Source organism: Mesoplodon bidens (genome assembly GCF_964165515.1).
Source record: "Mesoplodon bidens genome assembly, chromosome: 4".
NCBI lineage: Eukaryota > Metazoa > Chordata > Mammalia > Artiodactyla > Ziphiidae > Mesoplodon > Mesoplodon bidens.
The window spans coordinates 34,826,569-34,848,551 of record NC_138160.1 but is presented as its reverse complement, the minus strand read 5'-3'; the positions used below and the strand labels follow the sequence as shown (position 1 = coordinate 34,848,551).

At 41.8% G+C, this 21,983-nt stretch overlaps 1 protein-coding gene and 1 pseudogene across 2 annotated transcripts; one reads left to right on the top strand and one right to left on the bottom strand.

Moving 5' to 3' along the window:
• Nucleotides 1-428: 428 nt before the first annotated feature.
• LOC308616309 (kinetochore-associated protein NSL1 homolog) lies at nt 429-1,767 on the top strand (annotated as a pseudogene). The gene is made up of 3 exons: nt 429-523; nt 883-974; nt 1,024-1,767. The product of its transcript is annotated as a kinetochore-associated protein NSL1 homolog (transcript).
• A 3,529-nt stretch (nt 1,768-5,296) lies between these two features.
• Nucleotides 5,297-20,164, bottom strand: CARD6 (caspase recruitment domain family member 6; the record flags this gene model as incomplete). Its single annotated transcript, XM_081232589.1, is given in 13 exon segments — nt 5,297-5,476; nt 5,612-6,207; nt 6,210-6,468; nt 6,472-6,933; nt 7,175-7,467; nt 7,470-7,583; nt 7,586-7,776; nt 8,066-8,225; nt 8,228-8,268; nt 14,051-14,155; nt 14,157-14,545; nt 14,548-14,615; nt 20,071-20,164. Coding segments are annotated over 13 exon segments (2,952 nt in total).
• Nucleotides 20,165-21,983: the final 1,819 nt, after the last annotated feature.

Below are 21,983 nucleotides of genomic sequence, written 5' to 3'. Positions count from 1 at the left end.
ATTGCGGTGGCTTCTTTTGTGGAATATGGGCTCTAGGGCGTGCGGGCTTCAGTAGCTGTGGAGTGCAGGCTTAGTTGCTCTGCGGCATGTGGGATCTTCCCCAACCAGGGCTCAAACCTGTGTCCCCTGCACTGGCAGGTGGATTTTTTTTTTTTAACATCTTTATTGGAGTATAATTGCTTTACAATATTGTGTTAGTTTCTGCTGTATAACAAAATGAATCAGCTATACCTACAGCAGATGAATTCTTAACCACTGTACCACCAGGGAAGCCCAAAACAGCCCTAATCTTAAATAGCTAAAAGTTTCTACCTCATTATCATATTACACAAGCTTTTCAGTGCCAGATTTTCCAGCAGAAGAGGAATAATGAGTTTAATAAGAATGATAATGAGGAGAAATTATCCCAGCCTGGATTTCTGGCCCAGATGAAAATATCTTTGTCTGAGCACCGGAAAAACAGGTTTGCAGCCCAGTGTGGATCTGGATTTTTCAGAATGTGGCCCCAGGACCTTCTGCCTCAGTGAGTTCCTGTTAAGAGGCTATTGCATAGACCTACTCCAGACCTACTGAGTCAGAATCTCTGCAGAATCTCTGCAACAATATACAACATTAACAACCACCCCAAGTGATTTTTACACACACTCTAATTATAAAACCACTGCTTTAAAATTTAAGAAAATTTGCCAAAAAGGTATGAAGAATGTTAACTCCTTGGATTAAAGAGACAGTCTATTTTATAGTCCCATTATAGAATAATAGAAAACTTTATGGCTCTTGTGCAGTTTAGGGTCAGGAGCAGGCAATACCCAGACCAGATTACAATAGCAACCTTATATTATTTAAAAGAGTAGATACTCTAAAATCCTCTCTTCATTGCAGCGCCATTCAAAATCTTCTCTTCAGACAGTTGAAGCTGGAAAACTGGAGAGGGTTTGAGTCGGTGGCTCTTTCCCCTCTGTGGGACATGGAGAGTAGCTGTGATAGATGACAGGGCCTCGGTCCCTGCCACCTCCTGAAAAGACCTGCAAGTGCGCTGCACCTCAAAGCGGGCAGTGATGGAAATGCTAGAACTGGGTGGCAGCTCTGCACAAAACCTCGGGGATGCACTGCCAGAGGAGATTCAGAAGCCCCTGCTGCAAGATGTGCAGTGGACTTTTGAATCAGCTGTGCAAGAGAATGTCAGCATTCATGGGCAAGCATGGCAGGAAGCTTCAGACAATTGCTTATGGATTCTGATATCAAAGTCCTTGAAACCCAGTTTGATGAAATCATAGTCCATGTAGCCACAAAATTTAAGCAGTATCCCCGAAAGATCCTTGAATGTGTCATCAAAATCATAAAAGCAAAACAAGAAATTCTGAAGCAGTACTAACCTGTTGTACATCCATTGGACCTAAAATATGACCCTGATCCAGCCCCTCGTACGGAAAACTTGAAATGCAGAGAAGAAACAATAGCTAAGGAGATCAGTGAAGCTACGAAGTCCTTGCCTGCATTAATTGAACAAGGAGATGGATTTTTCCCAAGTTTTAAAGATGCAGCCTATTATCCGGCTCCAGAAAGTCCACCAAGAAGTCTTCTTCCGGTTGTTATAGGAAACCAGATGTTAAACCTGAGAGCTTTATAGCACAAGTAAAAACCACACCAGTGGAGACTTCTGCTAGGAAAACCACTGACTTGGTACTGAGAAGGAAGGGAACTAAAGACTGCCCCCAGAGAAAATGGTATCCGTTGAGGCCAAAGAGAATCAGTCTTGATACATAAGCTCTTTCTGTTTATCTTGGGAGTTGAAATTAGGCACTATCAACATTTAGATTACAGCTTAATGCCTAGACAGGACTTCAATTAAAACAACAGATAACTAGTGATTCCTTTATACAAATATAGTAGCTCTATGCTGGGGTATGATGTAATATTGTATTTCTTCCCTCACCTTTTCATCTATAGTCAATGAAAAGCATATTTTTTTAAATATTTACACAAAGTCTGTCAATGGTCACTAAGAGTGCAAACTTTTACTGTCCTTAAATACCATCAACACTTGGCTGCCTTACAGGTTGTGTTTTTTTTTAATAAATTTATTTATTTATTTTTGGCTGGGTTGGGCATTCGTTGATGCACGCGGGTTTTCTCTAGTTGCGGCGAGCAGGGGCTACTCTTTGTTGTGGTGTGAGGGCTTCTCAATGTGGTGACACTGCAGCATGTGGGATCTTCCCGGACCAGGGCTCGAACCCATGTCTCCTGCATTGGTAGGCGGATTCTTAACCACTGTGTCTCAAGGGAAGTCCGAGCCTTACAACTTTTAACGGAATTTCAGAAGTAATGTGTTTCATTGTGTTTCCTGGATATACATCTTTCTTTAAAAAAGAGCTGTGTAGGGACTTCCCTGGTGGCACAGTGGTTAAGAATCCGCCTGCCAATGCAGGGGACACGGGTTTGAGCCCTGGTCGGGGAAGATCCCACATGCTGCAGAGCAACTAAGCCCGTGTGCCACAACTACTGAGCCCGCGGGCCACAGTTGCTGAAGCCCACACACTCGTGCTGCAACTACTGAAGCCTGTGCGCCTAGAGCCCATGCTCTGCAACAAGAGAAGCCACTGCAATTAGAAGCCCGTGCACTGCCTTGAAGAGTAGCCCCCCTTCGCTACAGCTAGAGAAAGCCAGAGAGCAGCAACAAAGACCCAACACAGCCAAAAAATAAATACATAAATAAATAATTTAAAAAACAAAACAAAAAACAAAGATGCAAACGTGCATCTGGTTCCAGCAAGGCTGTGCCATCAACAACCAGCGTGAGTGAAATTGCACCTTGCCCTCCGTCTCCTATTGCTAATGATCCTTCAGCTCTACCATCTCCCACCTCCTCTCCCTCCTCCAGTCAGTAACTCTTCTTGCCTGTTCACTCGATGCCAGTCCCTTATGCCAGCTGTTGTACTGTACTACTGAACTTCTCATGGTACAGTACTATAAGATTAAAAATGTTTTATTTTTTGTTTGTTTTTTACGTATTATTTGTGTAAAAAGTATTATAAACCAATTATGGCACAGTATTATATAGCAGATTGTGTTTGTTGGGTACCTAGGCTAACTTTGTTGGACTTACAAACATGCTCTTGGAACAGAACTCATTCGTATGTAAGGGACTTACTGTATTCCCTGGGATACCTCCCTGTGGGTCACTGCGACCACCCAGACCCAAGACCCTTCCCACACAGCTCTTCTGATCAAGGAAAGCACTCCCCTGCCCTTCCCTTGAGACCTTGGAGTAGTCATGTGCCTTGCTTTTACTAGATCCAGGGTACTGCACTCTCCTTTGTACTGTTTTTACATATTGCCTAGCCCTTTATAAATAGTCCGTTTATTAAACTCTCCTCAAATTGTCTAATTTGAATGTACCATATATATATTATTAACCCCAGGCTGATACAGAATCTATTGGTGACAATAACCCAACAAGTTCTCTCCTCCAGGAACTAATCTTGAAGAAGGATATAGAGAAAAGTTTTTAATAACAGCACTACTATTGCTCATTTCAAAAGTTTAAACAACAAAGAGGTTATTTTTGTGAGAAACTTAACTTTGACACCAAAGATTTTGTAGTTTTGAACTTATGCTTTTATTATTATGCTTTTTTGCCTTCCAGAAGACAAAAATTCATATGCATAGTCCTCTATTTCTTTCTTCACCCTTACAGTAACCTTGAGAGAGATTGAACACCTTCTAAATACTCAATATTGATTGTTTAATACATGCACAAACGAAGGATACCTATTGTCATATGAAAATGTTTAATTAAACATTTTTAAGAGATTAATTATTCCTTTTCAAAGATCATTTCTCATCTTTTTGTTAATAGAATTTTTGTGTGTGTCTTTGGAGACAATTTTTGATTTTTTTTAACCCAGAAAAGACACGGGGTTATTTTAGTACTTAAAACTAATGTAAATTTTATAAAAGTTACAGATTCAAAAAGCAGGGCTCTTTATTCAACTTACAAATCCTATTATTTTATTTCTAAATCTAGTGAATTTTAACATCTTCCTTTAAAGTAGCCTTTTAGATGTTGCAAGAATAAAATTAAGATAATATCCATGAAGTCTTTGGAGACCCTTGTAACAGAGATTTTAGATAAATGTTTCATTCTAATGAGAAGCTAAAGCAATCTGCTAAAACCCCACAAAATTTATTTTTTAATTGTAGAAATTTGAAAGCTATTTGGTTTCTGTTATAATTATAATACTTAGATTAAACACACAAAAGTCAAATTAAAGTTAAACTTATTTGCTAAAAATAAATAAATAAATAAAGCAGTCTTTTATTAATATTTGGTGTCACTCACAAACTTAGTTAATTAAACCTCACTTAAATATTTTAAATTTAATATTCCTTCTACTTACTGCTTGTAACTAGCAGAACTTAACCAAATGTTTAGAACAATAATGTATCTAATAAATTAAACTTGAAAATTATGTGAATCTTAAGTTCTCTTAAACATTTCAATGCTTTCTACAAACTTTGTAAACCTATCTTAATCTTTTCAACTTAAAAAAATCAGAACTCTAAAATTAAAAATTCAATTACACATTTTAAGTTAGAGTCATGAGGCTAATATATCAGATCCTCTAATTAGCCGAATTATCTTAACCACTACAAACATTTAAAATATGAAACATACACAGATCATTCCCAAAGTTAAGGCAAAATAATTAATTTCATTGGTTGTTAGTTCATTATTTCTATATGTAAGGGTCAATTGAGTTTTATCATTCGAGCAATTTGGGGCTATTATCACAAGCAAGTTGATTTAAACATTCCAAACAAACAAGGTTACCTGCTTAGCAGCTGATATCAAACCAAAAATTTTTGACCAAAACACCTCTAGAGCAGCCAACATCTAGGGCAGTTTTTCTTGCAACACTGACGCAACTTGCGCCCTATTTTATGGTCACTTTGCAATTAAAGGAATTATCCCCACTCTTCTCCAAGTGAAATTGTCTTACAGCCCCCATTTCCTGGATTCAGGTTATATATTACCTAATACTCAAGGTTGTATTCAATTCATTTATTTACTGTTTGATTCCATTCTTTACTCTTTTTGTATTTTTCCTTTTTTATAGGGGCACAATTCTTATATTTTTATGATATCCAATTAGGCTGTGCATATCTTCCTATCTGTGTCATGCTAATGATAGTACTCTTTTACCATCACTGCCACTCTTCTTCAGGTTACTATATATATGATAGGAAAGGTCTGGGCAAAGGATACATTTCATAGGTCTCCAGAGTAAGGACTTTAATGCTTCCCTACCCTCTTGGGCCCTGCTTTTGAGTCATATGCCTTAGCCTGAGAAGGACCAGTCAGAAATGACTTGGGTTGAGTGGGTCTGGGCTGGGAAGGCTTAGATTGGGAGGATTGGGGCTGGCATGGCTTGGGCTGAGTGGGTTTGGATGGAAAAGGTTTAGCTTGAGAGGTCTAGGGATGAGAAGGCTTAGATTGGGAGGACCAGGGTTGACATGGCTTAGGTGGAGTGGGTTTGGATGGAGAGCACCTAGCTTGGGAGGGCTGGGGCTGAGAAGGCTTAGATTGGGAGGACTGAGACTTAGGAGGGCTGGTGCTGAGTGGATTTGTCTGAGTGAGTTTGGGTTGAGAGAACACAAGTTGAGAGGGTTTGTGCTGGGACTGCTTGGCCTGGGATGACTTGGGCTGATTGGATTTGAACTGAGAGCTGAGCAAAAATTTGCTGTTGGACATAGGATTGAATCCCATTTGGAAAGATGGATTTGAAGGCCCACCTTGTGTCTTCAGCTTAGCTCCTTGCTGACAGGCAGTCCTTATGGGTTTTTGTATGGCTCCTGCTGCTTGAAACACTTGATGGTGAGGATTTTCAATATGGGATTTTGTTCTCATGAATTTTCTAATTGCCTCATTTGGCTGTGTTCCCCAGGCACAGACTTGCCTAGGCTGTGACTTCCCAACCACTCTTGCTGGCTGTGAACCCAGGGAATCGAGGTGACCTCCCTGGAAGTCCACTTCCCCAGAACTTTCAAGGGCTCCCATTTTCTGTGGTCTCTCAGGCCAGGCCTGTACATGCTGAGAAATGGGTCTTGGTGGTCTCCCAAAAGTTTTATCCATGTGACGTCCCTGAGCAGTTCTTGAAAATTTCATAAATCTTTCACCTGAATAAAATCTCTGAGGTTGGAATTATTGAATCCCAAAACTTTACCTGGACTATGGACCCTTGTATTCTGAAAGGGTGAAGGATGGAAACTCTGAGACCTCTGCTCTAACCAAAACTGGGAGACCATAACCCAGGGGGCTGTCAAAGAAACACGGTTATAATTACCTCCATTTCTGGTTGGTAAAGGACAGCAGTTTTTCAGAAAAGGCATGAATACGGGGGTGAGATGGAAATTCTCAAGATTTTGGCTGATCTCACATCTAGCCTCAGCCTCTCTTACTGACATCTAAGCGGGGCTTTCAGATGAGTTTTTTGGCTGACTGTGTCTTTGTGGTCCCTCAACTTCAGCTGTTCCAGCCAAGTTTTCAGTAGGGGAAACTTGAATCCCCTGCATGTTCTCAAAGTCGTGGTCTATCTGTATCCCCAACTCCCTGGCCAGGGGTGCAATGTCCTCCACAGACATACATCTGAGTAAAGAGGACATCACTTCTTTCAGGGCAGCTTGAAGACCCTCCATGTTCCTCCCTGTCTCTCCAGCTTCCTCCTCCTCCCAAAAGAGCAGCTGTGATGGCTTCAACTTCAGGATCCTCTGGGAAATCTGAGCCTCCTCATTCCCCCTGGCCTGCGGACTGAGGACAAAGTAGCATCTTTCAGTGGCTGCTTCTCCTAAAAACAGCAAGTCCCATTCCTTCTCACCTAGGCAGTCAATGAAAAAAAACACAGCTGAGGAAACTTCCATCAAGAAACCAAACTGTGGGCTTCCCTGGTGGCGCAGTGGTTGAGAGTACGCCTGCCGATGCAGGGGACACGGGTTCGTGCCCTGGTCTGGGAAGATCCCACATGCCGCGGAGCGGCTGGGCCCGTAAACCATAGCTGCTGAGCCTGCGCATCCAGAGCCTGTGCTCCGCAACAGGAGAGGCCACAACAGTGAGAGGCCTGCGTACCTCAAAAACAAACAAAAACAAACAAACAAACAAAAAAAAGAAACCAAACTGTGTCCAAAAACTTTCTAGATCCCCACGAAGGCTGGCCACAGCAACAGCTTTCTGGAAAAAACTGGGGTTTTCCTTTAGACCATCACTATCAGGAAAACTCCATGTTACCTCAACCAGGCCATCAGAGATCTGCTGGGGAAGCACCAGAACAGGCAAATCCTGATGGAGAAAGATTTTGTGTGATTTCAGGTGGGCAGGGCTGAGCAGTGTGTTGAGGATTCTGGACTTGGAGAAGCTACAGTATCCTAGACGCACAAAAGAGATGACAGGCATCTTCATGAGAGTCAGAAATTTTCTGTATCCCCTGTAGGCCTTCCTGAAGACTGCGATGACTGCTCCTTCACAATGTCTTTAATGGCCCTCAGCATTAAAATGCTTTTGTTTTTTTCTGCATCTGGCAGTAGCAGGGAAGGGCAAACTGGCACTGATACGTGTTTGACATGACTTCACGTTGCAAAGAGCTATCTGAATACAGCATAGAGGCACGAAGGACATCAAGGGGATTAATGGTTTCTGGTTCTCTAATTTCCAAATTCTCTACTCCAGTCAAAAATCCCCCTTTGCGGGCTTCCCTGGTGGTGCAGTGGTTGAGAATCTGCCTGCCAATGCAGGGGACACGGGTTCGAGCCCTGGTCTGGGAAGATCCCACATGCCGCGGAGCAACTAGGCCTATGAGCCACAATTACTGAGCCTGCGCGTCTGGAGCCTGTGCTCCGCAACAAGAGAGGCTGCGATAGTGAGAGGCCCGCGCACTGCGATGAAGAGTGGCCCCCGCTTGCCACAACTAAAGAGAAAGCCCTCGCACAGAAACGAAGACCCAACACAGCCACAAGTAAATAAATAAATAAATAAAAATTAAAAAAAAAAATTCCCCTTTGCTATCTTCACCCAGAACCTGTGTCTGAGGATTGAATCTCTGTCATATCCAGTGCTTGAACTTTCATCAGGAAGTTCCAGGCTAAGTCACCTGGAGTCTCAGTCACCCACCTACATCCTCGGTCTAAGAAGAATTGTTTAACGAAATCTGGCAGAAGCTTTCTGCTTGTAACCGGGTTAAACAGGACAGGACATCTTTAAACACTTTTTTCTTTCTGTAGGAAATAAGATAGTCAGTGAATGTCGTGTTCAGCATCTAAGCTTCCTTCAATGACTTTTTAAATTAAATAAGTTTTTGACATTTTCATTGGAAAAAAAAAAGATGAAACAATACAAGTAAAGTTCTCTTTCATTGTTCTGTCGATTCTATTTCCTTTTAAGAGATATGTCAATATAGTATGGTACGTTTCCTTCCCATCTTTTTTCTGTGCAAGTACATAAGTATGTTTGCATATGTAGAAATACACTGTTTGGTTTTAATGGATGCTATTTTATTTTATAAATGATATTATACTGAATGATCCTTCTTCGGTATAAAACTTTTTACTCAGTGGTGTTCCTTGCAAATTCTTCCAAGTAAGTATATATAGAGAACTACTTAATTCATTTTAGCTAATCCATTGTACTTCATGGTTTGGAAGAACCATTATTTATTTAACAATTGTCTACTGGTGATCATTTAGGTTTTCCAATTTTTTTGGCTAATGTTTGTATGCAGCAATGAAAAACCCTGTTAAAAGCTTCATTATACACATGTATGAGGAATTCTCTAGGTTGATACCAATGTATTTCTTAAATGTTAACTCTTGCTAAAGTTTGGAGAAATGGAACATTTTGTTATCATCGAAGTTTTCTCAGAATTTACATGTTGCACCTAATTTCTCCTGAGGTCATTTTCTAATTTATCTTCTAGCCACTTCTTGGGAATACAGAGACAGTGCTTAGTAGAGAAAGAAAATCAGAGAGCATTTTCTGCTCCTGATGGATAGCAAATTAGCATAAGATTCTTGGATCCCCTATAAAAATAGCCTAGAAGAAACAGTAGAAGTGAGAGAAAGTATGGATTTCAAGAATTAACAAAAGTAAGGCTTCCCTGGTGGCACAGTGGTTAAGAATCCACCTGCCAATGCAAGGAACACGGGTTCGAGCCCTGGTCCAGGAAGATCCCACACGCTGCGGAGCAACTAAGCCTGTGTGCCACAACTACTGAGCCTGCATGCCTAGAGCCCGTGCTCCACAAACAAGAGAAGCCACCACAATGAGAAGCCCACGCACTGCAACGGAGAGAAGCCCCCACTGGCTGCAACTAGAGAAAGCCCACGCACAGCAACAAAGACCCAACACAGCCAAAAAAATAAATAAACTTAAAAAAAAAAGAATTAACAAAAGTAACTCTAAGAAATCCTTGGATGGTCTGAAAGTTGCTTGAACTGGTATATATGATGGATAAAAAGGTGAGGGAGGAGTTAAGGCCAGCATGAAAGATTCCCAGAGGAGGCACTGAGAAGATGGGTTGCAGAGAGCATTTAATTTCTGCTCTTGCCTATCCCCTGCTTTTCCTTTGGACAACCATCCTCTGCTTCTTCAGCACAGAAATCAGTACTCACACAGCTCAAGCCAGATGCCTAACGTTGACAAGGTAATAAAAGGCTACTGTGGAGCAGTACAGGGATATACCTAATAAGCATAGAGATGGATGAAAAATCAAGAAGCAATAATTTCTAGAACCCAATACCATTTATGTAAATTAAAAATTCATGAAAATAGCCCATGTAAGGCAAAAAAAAAAAAAGATCAGAGATTTTAGCTGCCACCCACTGAAAGGAGACTGAGTTTTGAATTTGAGTCCAGTCAGGTTAATTGGGAACTAAACCAACGAAAAAAACCTAAGATTCTTTGGAGAATTTCACAATCCAGAGTCTCTATAACTGATCATACACAATGCATAGGACAAAATTCAAAGTTATGAGACATAGGAAGAAAGAGGAAATGTAACGCACACTTGATCAATGGAGACCCACTCCAGGATGACCCAGATGTTGGATTTAGCATATAAGAATTTTAAAGCAGCTATCTTAACTATTTTCAAGAATGTACAATAAAATAAACCCATAATGAATGATTAAATAGAAATTCTCAGGAAAAAAAAAAAGAAAGCATTTAAAAAATTGAAATTCTAGGGCTTCCCTGGTGGCGCAGTGGTTGAGAGTCTGTTTGCCGACGCAGGGGACGCAGGTTCGTGTCCCGGTCTGGGAAGATCCCACATGCCGCAGAGCGGCTGGGCCCGTGAGCCATGGCCGCTGAGCCTGCGCGTCCAGAGCCTGTGCTCCGCAATGGGAAAGGCCACAACAGTGAGAGGCCCATGTACCGCAAAAAAAAAAAAAAAAAAAAATTGAAATTCTAGAATTAAAAGTGACAATACCTGAATCTTTTCAAAAATCAGTAGATGGACTGAAAAGAAGATTGGAAATGACAGAAGAAAAATTCAGTGTACTTAAAGATATAGCAGTAGAAATGACCCAATCTAAAGAATAAAGAGAAATTAAAAAAAAAAAATGAATGGAGCCTCAGGGACCTCAGGAAAGATATCAGAAACTCTAACATACATGTACTTGGAGTCTCAAAAAGAGAGGAGGGAGCAAGTGGGACAGAAAAACATTTGGATAAATAACAGCTGAGCATTTTCCAAATTTGGAAAAAAAATTCCAAATTTATAGATTCACAAACCCTACAGAAGATGAAAACAAAGAAAAGCACACCTAGACACATCAGAGTTAACCGCAGAAAAAAACTTTAAGAAAAAAATCTTGAAATCAAGCAGAAGAAAAGTAACACAACAGTTAAAGGGGAGCAATGATAAAATGACAAGACTTAGCATCAGAAAAAATGCAAGCCAAATGACAGGAATGACATCCATAAAACACTGAAGGCAAAAAATCTCCAATCTGAAATTCATTACAGCAAAAATATTCTGGATTGAAGGCAAAATAAAGACATTTCAATAAACAAAAAATAAATAAAATTCTTCAGGATAACAGGAAATAACAACAAATTAAAACTTGGATCTTCAGGAAGAATAAAGGGCAGAGGAAATGGTAAATATATGGGTTCCTACCATCGACTGACCACAACCAGTATAAGCTAGAAGAGAAGGGAGTTGATTGATATAGTCCATATACAAGTTGACCTTATACATTGCAGAGCACACAGGCAATGCCTTAAGTCTTCCTGAGACTTTGACTTGAGACACAATGATGGGCGTGGGGGGCATAAAATGTAACATGACAAAAAGCGTGAAGATCCTTCTCCTTTGACTCAGATGCATTTGGATTTTTTTTTTTTCCGGTTCCCAGCTGCATAGACAAGTATTACAGAGGAAAGAGACAGAGGATAGCCACATGCCTCCAGTCAACTAGAGTGGATTGGTAACCATTAGAACTATACTGCAGGTCATAACTACATTATTATTGAGATTTTTCTTGACCTATTTTCTTAAAGGTGTTAAATTGATTGCAAAAATAGCCCCAATTAATGGTTTTCCGGCATCCATACTTTTTGCAATACTACTTCACAAGAGGTGGAGTCTATTTTTCCCCAACCCTTGAATTCTAATTAGCTTTGTGACTTGCTTTTGCCAACAGGGTGTGGCAGAATTGTATGCATTATGGGTTGAATTGTATACCCCCAAAACAGATATGTTGATGCTCCCAGTACTTCAGAATGTGGCCTTACTTGTGAATAAGGTCTTTACAGAGGTCATCAAGCTAAAATGAGATCATTAGGGTGGGCCCTAATGCAATCTGATCAGTGTCCTTATAAAAAGAGGAAATTTGAAAACAGAGACATGCACCAAGAAGATGGTCTACAAGCCAAGGAACACTGCAGGCTACCAGAAGCTGCGAAAGCAGGCTGGAACAGCTGCTTCCCTAGTGTCTTCAGAGAGAGTATGACCCTACCAACACCTTGGTTTCAGTCTTCTGGCCTCCATATCTGTGAAACAATATATTTCCCGTTGTTCTAAACCACCATTTTGTAGTACTTTATTGTGGCAGCCCTAGGAAACCTATCATACAGATGGCGTGATAATTCTGAGCCTAAGCCTAAAAATGCCTTGACTACTCTCTCTCTCTCTGTCTCTCTCTGACTACTCTCCCTCACCATAAGAATATGCCTCACAGAGTCTGAGAACAAGTCCAGACTAGCTTGCTAGATGAGAGATGAGCCTATGCCAGCTGACCACAGATATAGAGTAAACCCAGCGAAGACCAGAAGAACTGCTCAGCCAACTATAGACACATGAACAATTATACACTCTTATGGTTTTAAGTGACCCTAATTTTGAGATGCTATGTTGAGATATTATTATTGTGATAAATAAATGATACAGAAAAATCATGCAACACATAATATTAGAATGTTACCTATGGAGGAAGGTGAATGGGAAATAGAGAAAAAAAATGAAATAGATGAACAAAAGGGGCTTTTTGCAGAATAATGAGGGTAGTATGCAATGACTAATTAATTAATTCAACCCTATGCAACAACTGTAATATATTTAAAAAATTAAGAATGAGGTCTAGGGCTTCCCTGGTGGCGCGGTGGTTGGGGGTCCGCCTGCCGATGCAGGGGATATGGGTTCGTGCCCCGGTCTGGGAGGATCCCACGTGCCGCGGAGCGGCTGGGCCCGTGAGCCGTGGCCGCTGAGCCTGCGCGTCCGGGGCCTGTGCTCCGCAGCGGGAGAGGCCACAGCGGTGGGGGGCCCGCGTGCCGCGAAAAAAGAAAAAAAAAAAAAAAGAATGAGGTCTAAAAGCAACTATATATTGGGAAGGTATGGGGGTGGGACAACAGCTGTGTTATGGGTTGAATTATGTACCCCTCAAATTCGTATGTTGAAATCCTAAGCCCCAGTACCTCAGAATGTAATGGTATTTGGAAATGGGGTCACATGGTAGATGTAATTAGTTAAGATGAGGTCATTATGGTGAGCCCTAACCTAATATGACTGGTATTCTTATAAAAAGGGGAAATTTGAACATAGGGACATGAACCCAGGAAGACAACCATCTGAAGATGAAGGCAGATTGCGGGGGTAGGGTGAGGGAGGCAAGGGTGGAGGGGATGCTTCTACAAGCCAAAGAAGTCCAAAGATTTCCAGCAAACTACAAGAAGCTAGGAACAGATTCTTCTTTACAGCATTCCAAAGGAACCAACCCTAGAGACACCTTGATTTCAGACTTCCAGCCTCCAAACTGTAGGACAATACGTTTCAATTGTTATTGTTTAAGCTACCGAGTTTGTGGTGCTGTTTTGTTACAGCAGCCCTAGTAACTGTGTCAAGGTGTGCTGAGGAGGTAATTACTCTTTTCTGACCCATAACTGGATTATGAATTCCCAGGATTTGGACTGAATGTGAGTTGGTAGTTACCTTCCCCTTATGTACTCAGAACTTGGTGATGTTTATTTTCCCAGACACTATCTCTCCAAATTAAGCATTTCTCATATTTTGAATTTTCATTGAGAAATATTCAAATTCAAGATTTCCTCATCAAAATGGCAATATTTGGACTGGATCAAGACAAGCTTTATTTTGGGATTTTATCCATTTATCACAAATTCCTCTCCTATTTCCACTTCGATAGTTAGGTTCATAACCCCCATATGCCATTGGTCACAGAGGAGCTAAAATGATTAAAAAGGCTTAATCTGAGGAACAGAAGGTAACAGCTAAAATTAGTGGTTATATGTATCATGGAGGTGACTGCAGAAACCTTTAAGATGATAGTCAATATTTAGTTTAGCTTATACTGTCCACTGTTCCTGGGTCCTGGGTTTTCCTCCCTGTCAACATTCACCTCTGAGGAAATTCCAAGTTAGAGAAGTCCAAGAAATTTTTGTGTAGCTGCTTTTCTGTTGCCATCTGGTGCCTTTCCTCAGCCCCTCTCCCCATTATGTCATGGCAACCTAAAAATAAGTTGTTGCCTAATTAACTATACACACATCATTCCCATACTTTCCATACTCTTCTCCTCTTCCTCCTCCAATGACATGCCAGTTTCTGAATCCTCATAATTCTGTTCTTCATCAGAGAACTCCATGGTTTCAGAATACAGAGTCCTCTTTGCTGTCATAGATAATGCACTCTGGGTCATCATAAGCATCCTCTTCCACGGAGGTGTCTGCATCTTCAGAGTACCCAACAGATTCTAGATATTCCTCTTTTCCTAAGTGCAAAGAATCATCTGGCTCCTCATATCTCTGTTCATCCTGTAAATACTCAACTGTTGCTGGAAATTCATATTCAACATTCTCAGCCAACTGCAGAGATGTGAATTTTGGTGTGTTGTATTCCTTCTCATTTTCCCTTGAGGACCAAGCACTTTCCCGATAACCAGCCTTCTTGTCCGTGAAAGACTCAGAGGTTTCCAAATCCAAGTGTTCTTTCTCTTTGAAGGATATGGTGATCTCAGGATTCTCAGGCTCTTTCTCTCCAGGAATAAAAAAATACCTTCCCTGCTTACTCCCACAGGTTGCGGTGGCTCTATATACTCATGTTTTAAAAGTTCTGGAAAGAATAGGAAAGGTTGGGGGATTTTTATTTTAGTTTTTGAAATTAACAGATGTTATATAATAACTTGACTTTCCATGACCTTAAAGCATCATCTCCTTCATTTCACTGGATAACAGGAATACCTACCACCTCCTACATAAATGGCAGCGACTCAACTGTCAGAACTTTCTCCCACTGAAAAATATCAGATCACACTCCTGCCTTGCTCAAAAGTTCGAGTCTTTCACAGCAAACTCAAAGAGTAAATGAGTGAAATAGAAAACTTGAATCCTGTGTTTACTTGTGGATTTACTGTGACCCCAAACCAGCTCAGACTACATAAGGCCATTGCTAATGAAATCTGATCCTAATGATTTCTAATCAAGAAGCAAATAGCTCTGATTTGGAATAAGTCCTGGAAATAACAAGACCTATTTCTCTAAGCATACGGGTCCTGTACTACATTAGAGACCATTAACATTATCTTTTTATCTGAGCCTCTGCCTCTCTAACATCTCTTAAAATAATCTTCACTATTTTTTAGAAAAGGAGCTACACCTGCCTCTGGTAGTAATTTACAGAACTGCTAAACAATTCATACTGGAGGAAGTGCGCCCTCATTTGCCACTAATTATCTTTGAACATTGAAAAATTAGAATTTGATTTGCTCCAGAAAACTAAGGTTCTGCTGGCATTCTTCTCACAGAGAAAACGAAGTTGTGGACTTTCCTGGTGGTGCAGTGGTTAAGAATCCGCCTGCTAATACAGGGGACACAGGTTTGACCCCTGGTCCGGGAAGATCCCACATGCCGTACAGCAACTAAGCCCGTGCGCCACAACTACTGAGCCTGAGCTCTAGAGCCTGTGAGCCACAACTACTGAAGCCCGCACGTATAGAGCCCATGCTCCTCAACAAGAGAAGCCACCGCAGTGAGAAGCCCATGCACTGCAATGAAGAGTGGCCCCCGCTCAACGCAACTAGAGGAAACCCATGCGCAGCAACGAAGACCCAACGCAGCCAAAAATAAATTTAAAAAAAATGAAGTTGCTAATCTACCACATATGTGTGTTAAAAATTATTTTTCCTATATTTTCAAAATGGCTATACTAACTGAAAGATGCAGCTTTTGGTCTTGAGGTTGTTAATACCCATGAATTCACTTACTTCATAAGGAAATCCTGATGTGTCACTAACAGTAGCCTCTTTCCAACTATGAGTATTTCAGAATGTCACTGCCAGAATAATAAGTTTATACTAGCACTAAAACAAGTGCAGGCTTTGGGGACATTCCCTGGTGGTGCAGCATGTAAGACTCCATGCTCACAAGGCAGGGGGCCCAGGTTTGATCCCTGGTCAGGGAACTAGATCCCACATTCATGCTGCAACTAAGAGTTAGCATGCCACAACTAAGGAGCCCACCTGCCACAACTAAGACCCAGCACAACCAAATAAAATAAATAAATATTTTTTAAAAATTGCAGCTTTTGGATTGAGTTTGAACAAAAAATTATAAATCCCCTAAACCAATAAGATACATCATTCCCTGCATTTTAAATCTTGGACACTTTTCCCTTCTATCATATTTCAGTGAAAATTATCTCCAGGAGAATGACAAATGAAAATAAAAGGTAAAAATTTTATTTTTTTCAGGAAATCTGCCTCCTCCCTCTCAGCCCAAAAAAGTGTAGAAATTTAACTTACCATGATTCAAGTGATTTAAGTCCCAAATGGTAGCTGACTCTGAAAAAGTACTAAGTAGGGCTTCCCTGGTGGCACAGTGGTTGAGAATCTGCCTGCCAATGCAGGGGACACGGGTTCGAGCCCTGGTCTGGGAAGATCCCACATGCCGCGGAGCAACTAGGCCCATGAGCCACAACTACTGAGCCTGTGCGTCTGGAGCCTGTGCTCCGCAACAAGAGAGGCCGCGATAGTGAGAGGCCCACGCACCGCGATGAAGAGTGGCCCCCGCTTGCCCCAACTAGAGAAAGCCCTCGCACAGAAACAAAGACCCAACACAGCCAAAAATAAATAAATAAATATTTAAATTTTTTTTTAAAAAGTACTAAGTAAACAGTTGAGAAAAGGCTGACCGCTCACTTCTCCCTTTTTCTGTACCAAAATTAACAGCTTCCAACTTTCCTTCATGGGATCTGTAATATTCTCCAGAATCTCATACTCTTCCTCAGAAATTAGCCTCTGAGAGGTTAATGTACCTAAGATACAATCAGGATCTTGTTGGAGGATTTCAAGTAACTTTTTTCATTCTTTTTCTATGATTTCTGAGGGAACACTCCCAGTAGCCAATGTTCCTGTTTTCTGCAGAGTAGGAAATGAACTATGAAATAGTTCCAATGCATAAATACAAGTTTTTGGGGAGTTTTTTTGTTTTTGTTTTGTTTTTTTTAAGGCAAAGAGTAATTCTATTTGGCAAAGATTAACTATGTCAATGATGCCTAGTGTTGGAGAGTGGGGATAGAAACAAGCCAAAGCAGCGGGGGAACCCCGCCCTCAGCCCCCACGGACCCTGGCTCCCTGTAGATTATTTATCGTTTTTTGATGACTTGACTCAGTTTCATATGACTTAGCCCCTGAGAATTCCTCTGAGTCAACTCCTCTGAGAAGCCTCTCTTGAACCTCAGATTGGACTAGGTATTCTCTACTCTGAGCTCTGAGATAATAAGAATGTGAACTGATTAACCCTTTTGGAGAGAAATCTGTCAATATGCAGCAATAAATAAATAAATGTGACAGATAAAAATCAAAATTCATTCCATTCAGTGCAGCGATCCCACTGCGCTGAATAGGAAATTATCTTATGGAAATAATCAGACAAATGCCCAAAGATGTATGGACAAGAATCTGCATTACAACATTTTTATAATAGCAGAAAATTGAAAATAACTCAAATATCCACAAATTGGGGTTTATGGAACAAATGTTGATACATCAACAATGATGTTACCTAATCAGGTCTGGCTGTTCACCACTCAAAAAATCAATACTTGAGGGAATTCCCTGGCTGCGCAGTGGTTAAGAATCCACCTGCCAATGCAGGGGACACAGGTTCGATCCCTGGTCCGGGAAGATCCCACATGCCCGTGCGCCACAACTACTGAGCCTGCACTCTAGAGCCCACGAGCCACAACTACTGAGCCCACGTGCCACAGCTGCTGAAGCCTGCGTGCCTAGAGCCCATGCTCCGCAACAAGAGAAGCCACCACAATGAGAAGCCTGAGCACTGCAACGAAGAGTAGCCCCTGCTCACCACAATTAGAGAAAGCCCACGCACAGCAATGAAGACCCAACACAGCCAAAAATAAATAAATAAATGTAAATAATAATAATAATAAATATGAGAGAGAGAGAGAGAGACAAATATTGGTAGAAAGGAAAGTTGCTTTTAATCAGAATGCTGGCAATCTGGGGAGATGATGGACTCAGTGTCCCCAAAAACCACCTCTGAAACTTATGCTTGGCCATGAAAGTTTTTATAGGGAAAAAGGGAAGTAATCTCAGTTAATCATTGAGATAGGGGGTGGGAGTCGCCATTCCCCCCCCCCCCGCTGGGTGCAGACTTGTATGCAGGCTTGTCAACTTCCTGTGATTTTTCTTTAGATGCTATCTTGTTCATACAGTTTGTTCGCCAGATTACTGAAGGGGAAGCTAGGGAAGAGATCTGGTCATCTGTTAATTACTTATTCTTCATTTCAACTTCTTTGATCTATAGAAAGAACCAACAGATTAGGCAAGGTATTGTGTGATCAAGATTTGAAGGGCAGGCTAGGGCTGGAGATGAGTAGAGCATAGAGCATGGGGGCGCCTGGTTTCAGGTTAGTGACAAGGCAAAAGGGGCCTCCTGCAGAGAGGTCTTTCCTGTGCCACAACTACTGAGCCTGAGCTCTAGGGCCCATAAGCCACAACTACTGAGCCCGTGTGCTGCAACTACTGAAGCCTGCGCACCTAGAGCCTAGAGCTCCGCAACGAGAAGCCACTGCAGTGAGAAGTCCGCGCACCGCAACGAAGAGTAGCCCCCGCTTGCCGCAACTAGAGAAAGCCCGCACGCACGACCAAAGCAGCCAAAAATCAATCAATCAATCAATCAATCAATTTATTTTTTTAAAAAAAGTAGGCCCAATTCCTAGAAATCCCCACCCCTTCCCCCAAATAGCTGGAATACTCCTCCTACTCATTAGCCTATGAAATTACCCACCCCTAAAAAACCTGACCACCCCATACCCTGGTGCCTTTCTCGCCTTCTGATATGGCTCACGCTCTGTCTGTGGAGTGTGTTTCTCTCTAAATAAATCAACTTCTTACCTATCACTTTGTCTCTCACTGAATTCCTTCTGTGATGAGACGTCAAGAAAAGACCGTGGGTCTAAATCCTGAGACCAGGTGTGTGATCTGTTAAAACACCGCGGGTTCAAGTCCCAATCTGGGTTTTGGCTGGGTTCGAGTCCCAATCTGAGTTATACGTTTTCAGAAGTGAGCTGGGGGAAGGGTGGCCTGGAGATGAAGATTTGAAAATACATCCCTCACATCAAATACAGTGAAACAGGTGTAAAAATTTTGTTTGCAGGTAGGAGTTTAAATTATGTGATTTTTTTAAAAGAGGAAAGTCAGCACTAATTTCATCTATTGTAGGAAAAAAAGGCAGGTCAAGAGACCTGAACTATCAGAATAATAGATGCAAGATTTATGAAGTCTCTATCACTCTCTGCCAAAAGGCAAAACACCGTAAGTAACAGCAGAGATTGCAACAGGGAAGACCCAATTTTGAGTCCACATTGGATCTGTTTCTTTGACTTTAGCATTTGCTTTTCGTAGCTTTTGTTATTATAATCATACATAATGGATTACCTCAGGGAACCCTACCCACCTGTGAATGGCTGCAAGAAAGAAGAAATTAACCATCCCCTCCCCAAGGCTGGTCATTCCAGAAGATGTTTATCCTTTTCACTTTACTTCCTCCCTGCATCTCCCTCTATTCTGCCTTTTTACTTTACTTCCCTCTCTGATTCTATGAAAGAAACTGGCATCCAGACCCTGCTAAGATGGTTTTTTGGGGACCCTAGTCCGCCATCTTTTCAGTCCGCCGGCTTTCCAAATAAAGTCGCATTCTTTGCCTCAACACCTCGTCTCCCAGTTTATTGGCCTGTCGTGCAGCGAGCAGAGTGAGCTTGGACTCTGTAAGAAGATCATCTGTTTCAGAAGTCATTCTACTCCTGACCTAAACCTGGCATTTGGATAGAAATCTGGAAATGCTAAACTGGCTTCATAGGCCTCTATAGAGCCAAGGGCCTACCTGACCAGGGCCAGAATGGTGTGATTTCCAGCACACCAAAAAGGGATAAGAGGAAAAATATTTCACTCTGATGTTTACAATTTGGGGAATGTCTGGGGTAAAAGAGACTCTGACATAGTGCCTGCCACACAGTTTGGTTCCTCAGTGGTTGCTACCTGTCCTACCCTTCCTGAAACCCAGCAGCACACTGTGGGGCCCTCCTGGGTACAAAAGCCTTTCCATGTCCCCCTTCTCTTGTATGTAGGAAAAAGGCTTCATCCTCCTAGATCTTCGCTGCTGTGTTCCAAAGGGTAGATTCGAACAGTTACTAATTAGGGAAGTGAGGGAATGCAGAAACAAAAGAAAGGCAGTCAAGAAACAATAGTGCAGCAATAAAGCAGAGTCCTAGTTCCTCCCCAATGGATATACATAGTAATCTGATACACATTTTTGAGTTCTGCTATCGGAACTAAGGCCCTCAGGTGGAGGTGGAGGGTGGCTGAGCACAAGATTCCTGGAACACCATTCTCTTACCTCACCACCAACCAATCAGAAGAAAGTCACATGCCCTGCAGCCCTTATTCTGCCTTTAAAATCTCTTCCCTGAAGGAATTCCCTGGTGGTCCAATGGTTAGGACTTTGGGCTTTCACTGAAGAGGGCCAGGTTCAATCTCTAGTTGGAAAAATAAGATCCTGCAAGCCACGCCATAGGGCGAAATAATAAATAAATGATTTAAAAAAAACAAAAACAAAAAATTCTTCCCCCGAAACCGCTGGAGAGTTCAGGTCTTTTGAGCATGAGCTGCGCTGTCCTCCTTGTTTGGTCCTTTCTCTCCTCCAAACTCCAATGTTTCAGTTTGTTTGGCCCCACTGTGCCTCAGGCACACTAACTTGGCTTCAGCAACAGTCTACACTGATCTCATCTGTCATAACACTTGTGCTAAGCAGAATAATGATCTTCTCCAAAGATGACACAACCTGTGAATACGTTACAAGGCAAAGGACAATTAAGGTTGCTAATCAGCTGACATGGAGACTAGAGAATTATCTGGGTGGGGCCAGCGTACTTACAAGGGCCTACTAAAAGATAAACAGGCATAGTTAAAATTTAAGTTTATTTTAGCAAAAATCGATCCAAAAAGGGCAGCACCAAACCGGAAGTGGTTAGTAGCATTCTGTGAGCCAGGGGAAAGACTTTATAAAGTGTGAAACAAAGAAAGGAAATTATTTGATTGCCTGTAGCTTAAAGACTAGCTGGTGGTTTATCATCCTTAAGTGTAAAATACAGTATTGTCAACTGTAGATGCAGTATTGTACTGCAGATCTCTAGAATGTATTCATCTTGCGTAACTGAAACTTTATAACTCGTTGATTAAATGTTTAGTATTAAGCCGTTACGTTTGTGGTAAATTGCTAGAATGGCAGTGGGGAACTAATACAACACCTAATCCAGTTAAGTCTCCCCTGAACTGCAGTTTGGTCCAAACACCCAAATGTTGGCCTTCTCTCTCTCTCTCCCCTGGCTGCACCTCCCCCTGAACCCCCTACTCCCCACCTACCACTTCCATGAGGACAGGGACTATGCCCTGTTAATGTTTCTATTCCCAGTTTCTAGAAGAGCCTAGTACTGACTAGGCACTAAATCAACTGTTAACCTGTCAAAATTAAACCTCTAATTCCTAAACGTCACCTTGTTCTGCTGGTAGTTAGTTAATTACCTTTGCAAGTATTTCACAAGTGATAGGTCACGAATTGTTTCCTTTAGAAAGCGCGCACATTTAGGATCGTTTTTCCCTAACTCTTAAATGTTTGGATATTTTATCCTTTTGCGACGGTGGGGGCTTTCCTAGGCAAGGTTACAAGTGGATTAGCGTTTATCAAGAAGGCTTGGGAGGCTTCCCTGGTGGCGCAGTGGTTGAGGGTCCGCCTACCGATGTAGAGGATATGGGTTCGTGCCCCGGTCCGGGAAGATCCCGTATTCCGCAGAGCGGCTGGGCCCGTGAGCCATGGCCGCTGAGCCTGAGCGTCTGGAGCCTGTGCTCCGCAACGGGAGAGGCCACAACAATGAGAGGCCCGCATACCACAAAAAAAAAAAAAA